Raw genomic sequence first — 6,992 nt, 5'->3', positions numbered from 1 at the left:
ATTAATAGGCTAAGTATAAGCCAAAATCCTCAATAATTTTTTTAATTCTCAAAATATTTTTTGCAAAAGAGAATTCGCAACTACCTCTTCACTGTGTGTGTGTTTTCCTCCCTTCTTTTACAAGGTATTTTAGTCATTCTAGCAATAATACAAAGAATAAGATAAAAGGGGAGTCATGATACTTGACAAGTTTAACAAGCTAATAACCTTCCCTTCTTCCCTGATCATTGACCTCCATATCTTCTTATAATGTCCAACTAATAGTACAAGTTTAATTCGCTGGCACATCAAGCTAGTCTCCCAAGAAAGAGGTCAGAAATAAACTTAAGCAGAATTTACAGGTGTGCTTGCATGTTTAGATATATTTTAGATCCTTCATATATTACATTCAAACTCAAGAAGTTGTAGCTACCACATCCCAGCGCCATATAGTCCCATCTTCACAGCAGCTAAGTATGGTGCTGAAGAATAAAGACATAATTGGTTAATGCAAAGATTGCGAAAACATACACGATAAGCAGTTAAAAAAGTGATTTTGGATCTTAACCTTCCATCAAAAGACATGGCAGTCTGTCTAATTGCTAATTTAGATTGAACATGAGATAGCCTGCAAAAGTTCAGAACGAACACTTCAAATCCAAAGCATTAATGAGGATCAGAAAGTAGAGAGGGGGGCGAGGGATGGATGGAGATTAACCTTGCAATCAAAGTTGGAGGGCTTGTTTGTATTTCCCAGACAAAGATCTTGCCTTCTCTATTTCCTGTTAGATGTAAGGTCAACGGGTGAATTCCAGTGCAAGCTTGGGTCGAAACATACTATGAGTAACCTAGCATGCATGCAATGAATGGACCTAATAACGTTTCGTTTATATTTGACTTGGGGATGATGTTCGATAATCTCGACAGCCTCTGGGTTACAAATGATTTCATGCCACACTCAGCAACACCAGATGGGGTTACACAAGCAGTAACATTTGATTCCAAATTTGAGCATTATCCAGTGATCAGACCATTAATAGAAAAAATGTTGAGAAAATTCATCAAGCACATATAAGATTTTGGTTAGCACTTAGAATTACCTATGGCTGCTGTTTTGTAGTGGAAATCACATGAAAGCTTGATGAACCATATATCACACTCCGGCACAGGATACTTTTGGAGGATGTCAACGGTGCCCTAAACATAGAGCAATATACATTTGGAAAGTTTCCTATTTAGAAAATAATTATCAAAAAAAAGGTTCCAAACATGACTAGACTAACCTCTCCAGCAGACTGTTCTTTCATTTTTGGTTCCCATAATAGAATTTCATTGTCAACACTCTGAGTATTTCCAACAAAGTTTATGGATCAGTACAAGTAAAATATGAGAAGACCATCTAAAGACAAGAAGATATCCTCAAACCATTAACATATAATTTCCAAAATGAGGTAGACAACTCTGTGGTTAAGAAAGAAACCTATTCTTTGCTTTTCCATAGGTTCCCAGATTAATTCTGATTTCCCCTCAATGAAATCAGAAAAGTAAATATCTCCCAGGTACGGAAGATAAAGCCAACCGAGAATTCATACAGCAGAACAGTTTTTTTTCTAATAAGTTCATATAGAAGAACAGTTGGAAAAGAAAGAACTCAGGTAGTAAGCAGGTCAATCCATTCACCTTGGACAAGATAAAATCACCAAGCCATCTGTTACAGTCAACGTAGTTGTTATGGACGGAAGCTATGAACAGCTGAAAGGATAAAAAGGAGGTTACACTAAGAGAAAATTCTCCAATCAAACTTTCAGGAGAAAGAAGGCAGGGAAGGAGAGAATTAACAAGAAATACTCACTGGAAACTGTACATATTTTGTGGGAAACTTGGAAGGAAGATCTGTCCATGTAAACGATTTCTCTACATATGTCCAGAATTCTGTAACACAAGCAGTTCATCAGAAAAGAAATGTCAGCTCAAATTGATGTTACTTCATTTTATTTTTTCAAACTTGTGTAACCACAGAGCACCAATGGAATAGATGCCACAATACTAATTGGATTCACAGCCAACGCTACATCCTTATTCCAGGGACAATAGTCCGGTATTTGCTGATAGGTGTGACAATAAACAGGATAGTAAAGTAATCTAGACAAAAAGCATTGTAAACACCAGAATATGTAAATGGATGACTGTATATGCTGCCAAATATTCCTTCTAGGTAGGTGGTACATTTATAACTACAATCAGATCTTTGAAATTATTGACATCATTTTTACACTTATAACCGAAGACAAAGATATCCTTGTAGAAATATCTGCTAATAAAATTAATGTATTCCACAATGAATATTGTGTGCAAGTCATTAGTTCAACATGTCCAGGTAGTTGTGTCAGGTTCAGGATATATAGATGACAAATCACCAAATCCGAAAAAGTACAGGCATCCCATAAGCACAACATCATCATCCTAAAGGTTCTGGAGAAGCCTTGTGAACACAACCAATCACAAGTTGCTCCTCTAAAGATCACCCTCCCTTTTTCTCTTTTTCAAAGTTTTAGTCTGTGATGATACTTAGTTGTAATCATGTCATTTCAATAATATATGTGAAACTGAAAAGGGTTACAGGTTTTACCTTTCATTGACCAGATCTTAACAGTGTTATCCATTCCACAGCTAGCAATCCGATATATATCAGAAGGATGGAAGTCCTACAACCATCACAAACCAGCTGATATGCTCAAATCCTGGTTCCCAGTATTATTGACAACAGATGTGAAAGACATAACTTTGCCACCAACTCCATCGTTGGAGTGGGACTGCAATTAACAGAGTAACTTACCACGCTGAGTACTTCATTCCGATGACCTCCAGCACCAGCAAATACCAAAATGCATATTCCAGTATGAACATTCCACAAGCGAACAGATTCATCCTGGAACACTCGTGATAATTAAAATATGCCATGTGAAACAGTTGCAAAATTGATTGACACTCCACATACATCTTGCAACCGTGCAGATATATCTTTTTCCAATAAAGAGGATCAAATACAACTTTTCTTACGGAGGAAGGGTTAAGAAGGGAATAGAGGAATACATAAGGTACATACTTTGCTGGCAGATAATACAAGAGATGGTTTCAATGGTTGAGTCCTAATTTCATTTATTGAGTCTCCATGCCCCACAAAGCTCTGTTCAATCATAAACAAGTAGATTAAAAAAATGAATAGACATATGATATTAAGTTAACATGTAACTAGCTTCAACTTTCAAGTTTGTATTGTTAACTTAACATGGAACGAATCATGAAGGAAAACTTAACTTGTTAATATCATGATGAATAAGATGCATTGGATCATGGAAAAAAGGAAATACTTTAGTGTTCAGATAAAGATTAATTAGATGGCTGTTACAAACTCATTTGCAGATATTCATTTTTTTATAACTAAAGGAGCAACTACTTTTGTTTAACCATGTAAAGTGCGAACCAAAGATTTCATTAAGACCTTGTGTATCTTCTCTTTGCCAGCATCAATAACACGGAGAATTCCATTTATTCCGCCAGCCACTAGGAATGGACTCCCATCAATATTGCAGGCCCAACTTACAGTGTAAAAGGATTCATCTTTCTGATTTAGACGCCACATGGAAAAACCAAAAGCTTTTTAAGTCTATGAGATAACATATGTAGGGAAAAAATGGAACAACTGTATACTTGCAACTTCTTACATCTTCATCAATATAAGACTGCAGCACAGCAATAACACCACCTTCGAGACACTGATATACAGTAACCTAACAAACAACCAGAAGACACCAGTCAAGGTTATTGGCAATTGGCATACAGTGAAAACATATCCTGAGAGGCTAGCACTCTCATTCTTCTGTTGTTGTTATCTTCTTTCAGTTCTGTATTTTGAAACAACTCTCAGATGACATATCTAGACCAAGAAAAGACACCTCATTTACAAGAGCATGCACCTCTCCGAATTCTAAATTTATTTTTACATCATCCATAACTCTCAATTTTGCTAAGGAACACAACAAGATATATAAGCACTACTCCAGACTGTTAAGACCCACCCATCCTAAGTCCTAACTACATAAAGACATTTTAGTTTGAGAGGCATCAATGAATCTACCAAGAGGCAACTTGCAAGTCCAATTTTGGCACATTTCATCTGAAACAACCAGCAGGTCAGCTAATATTGACCCTGAGACGTTAAAACAAATAAGACAGACCAAGATGGGGAAAAAAGATGGAGGTTTTCTACCTAAATAGTACGTTTTTTCTCTATCATATTCAACAAGTTAACAAGTAATACATGCTCAAAATCAGACTCATGAGTTCTGTACTTGAGGTGTTAAAACAAATAAACAGACCAAGCCGGAAAAAAAAAATGCTTTCTACCTAAATAGCAGACTCATGACTTCTGTACTTCTCAAACCTAACTGAAATGCAGAAGACAAATGCTAAAAAAATGAAAATTTTAAACTTCCATTGTCTGTACATCTCAGGCCTTATTGTTTCCTTTCAGAACTCAGGACAAATCCTAAAAGAATGAAAAATTTGAACTTCCATACTAATACATGAAACCAACAAGCAGAACAACAACAAGAGCAACCCTTCAACCTCAAACAACTGAGTAGGTTATACCCGTACCTGTTAACCCATTTCATTCCAAAACTCAAGACAAATCCCAAATGAATGGAACTTTTGAACTTCCATACTAATACAAGAAGCCAATTTTGAACTTCCATACTAATACATGAAGCCAAACCATCACAAAACAAAAAGAACAACCCTTCAACCTCAAACAACTGGGTCAGTTATACTCATACCCATTAACCCATTTCATTACAGAACTCAAGACAAATGAATGAAAATATTGAACTTCCATACTAATACATGAAGCCAACAATCACAAGAACAACAAGAACAACAAGAGCAACACAATTGGGACGGTTACACCCATACCCGTCAACCCGTTTCATTCTGGAACTCAAGACAAATCCTGAAATAATGAAAATTTTGAACTTCCATACTAATACATGAACCCAACAATCACAACAACAACAAGAGCACCCTTCAACCTCAAACAATTGGGTTGGTTATACCCGTACCCGTCAACCCGTTTCATTTCAGAACTCAAGACAAATGAATGAAAAATTTGAACTTCCATACTGATACATGAAGCCAACAAGAAGAAGAAGATCAACCCTTCAACCTCAAACAACTGGGTCGTTTATACCCGTACCCGTTTACCCATTTCATTACAGAATTCAAATTAGTAAAAGAAAATTGTTGTATTTCACCAAATGGGTTCAGCACAACAAACAAAATAGAATTTTGTCAAACCCCAAAAGAAAAAAACTTACTCGATTTCCGCCGACGGTAGCAAAGACATTGAAGTAGCGCGAATCAATGAAGTTGAAGACGACGGCATATAACGGACGTTTGCCTTCTTGGAGTCTGTTAGTCACTCTATACTCCTTTTTCTTTGACGGCGTTAATGATCCAACTACTGCCTCACATCCCAGAGGTACTTTCGCCGCCATTGCTATCACTCTTAAGAGAGGAGCGAAAAACTGTACATGATTTTTCTTATTTGATTAAACTTTCCCAATCTGTTAATTTTAAAAGTATTTATAAGTATTTAACCATTTGATATAAGCAAGTTATCTTATAATTAACACTAATATGTCTAATATGGTACAATGGAGGTGACTTTATCTCTTATCCAGAAATCTCGATTCGAGCCCTAAATATAAATGAGTAGAAAAGTCTCCCCCAAAAATATATAATATTTTTTATGTGTCAAAATAATTGTTATATTTCATTTCTCAGAGTTGAATGACCAATTTTGACATTAAATTATACTATTAATTTTAATATTGAGGAAAGCACACAGTATAGTGTTAGTTATAATTTTTCATATCAAAACGAAACTTGACCAATTTTATAATTAAATTATACTATTAATTTTAAATTTTAATATTAAGAAAAGTACACAAAATAAAAGTTATAATTTTTTCTCATCAAAACGAAACGTGACAAATATCTTGAAGCAAAAATAGTTGAGGATTAAGAGCTTGTTTGAATGAATTTATTTTTTTATTTATAAGTTGTTTTCAATATAATTGAATCCGAATGAGTTCTAAGTAGAACTTGTCAAAATATTTAGGTCCATCTAGATATTCACTTTTACTATTATAGACCTTATCAACTTTGTTGGAGAATTTAAGCGATGGCTTCTACTTCAAACATTCTTCAACTTCACCATGTCCATCTTCTTCCTTCCATTCATCCAATTTCTTCCATAAAACAATTCACTATGAAATGTACTTCCAATTCCATATCTGAATCTTCTTCAGACCCAGAATTCCTAACCCCAAATTCAGAAACAACAATTAGCCCAGAAAAATTCCCAATTGAAAAACGTCGAAAATCCGAGATAATCCGTGACAGAAAATCAAGAACTGGGCTAGTAAAGCAAGACCCACCAAATTTCGAAATTGGGTGGAAGAGAACAAAGCCGATTCCATTAGAGAAGCCAATTGGGTATGTGATAATGGATTTTTTGGAGAAATTGGAGGAGTTAATGGCTAGGGATTTTGGGTCGACGGCTTTGTTAGCAAAAGTGGGAGAAATAGTTGCAGAAAGAGCTAGAGAAGAAGCGGAAGTGTTGAGGGAAGAAGGGAAAGTTGAGGAGAGGATGGTGACGGAATTGTACAGAGTTTTGAAGCTAATGGAGATGGATTTAGCTATGGTGAATGCTGCTGTAAAAGAAGAAACATTGAATGAAAGACTTGAACAAGCTAAAGCACGTTGTAGGCAAGCTATTCTTGTTGCTAATTCTTTTTGAGAGCTTTTGCAAGCTCGAATCTTTTCAAGGTGTTATATAATTTCGAGTAACATTTGTAGTGTATCTTTCGTTAACAAACCTGAATTGTGTTGGGATGATTGAGATTTTTTCTTGTCTCGAGTAAAGATGAGAAGATGCAAGAAATGAACAA

At 35.5% G+C, this 6,992-nt stretch overlaps 2 protein-coding genes across 3 annotated transcripts; one reads left to right on the top strand and one right to left on the bottom strand.

The window, feature by feature from the left end:
* Window positions 1-16: 16 nt before the first annotated feature.
* On the bottom strand, window positions 17-5,692 carry LOC129892430 (polycomb group protein FIE1). 2 transcript variants are annotated; one of them, XM_055967996.1, is made up of 13 exons: window positions 5,355-5,692; window positions 3,705-3,770; window positions 3,482-3,604; window positions 3,086-3,166; window positions 2,816-2,908; window positions 2,609-2,684; window positions 1,832-1,911; window positions 1,660-1,731; window positions 1,263-1,322; window positions 1,080-1,176; window positions 698-761; window positions 548-607; window positions 17-461 (listed from the first exon to the last, which is right to left on the bottom strand). In XM_055967996.1, exons 1-13 carry the CDS (start codon window positions 5,532-5,534, stop codon window positions 395-397), a joined length of 1,119 nt encoding a protein of 372 aa, XP_055823971.1. In that variant the 5' UTR covers window positions 5,535-5,692; the 3' UTR covers window positions 17-394. The 2 variants fall into 2 exon arrangements, with proteins under 2 accessions (XP_055823971.1, XP_055823972.1); XM_055967997.1 differs by lacking the exon at window positions 5,355-5,692 and adding an exon at window positions 4,118-4,222.
* Window positions 5,693-6,159: 467 nt separating this feature from the next.
* On the top strand, window positions 6,160-6,936 carry LOC129891227 (protein CHLORORESPIRATORY REDUCTION 41, chloroplastic). The gene has a single exon (XM_055966521.1). It carries the CDS (start codon window positions 6,224-6,226, stop codon window positions 6,839-6,841), a length of 618 nt encoding a protein of 205 aa, XP_055822496.1. The 5' UTR covers window positions 6,160-6,223; the 3' UTR covers window positions 6,842-6,936.
* The last annotated feature ends 56 nt before the right edge of the window (window positions 6,937-6,992 follow it).

Source organism: Solanum dulcamara, chromosome 6, assembly GCF_947179165.1.
Source record: "Solanum dulcamara chromosome 6, daSolDulc1.2, whole genome shotgun sequence".
Classification (NCBI taxonomy): Eukaryota; Viridiplantae; Streptophyta; class Magnoliopsida; order Solanales; family Solanaceae; genus Solanum; species Solanum dulcamara.
Note: the sequence above shows the minus strand (reverse complement) of the source record. Positions and strands in the feature narration are given on the sequence as shown.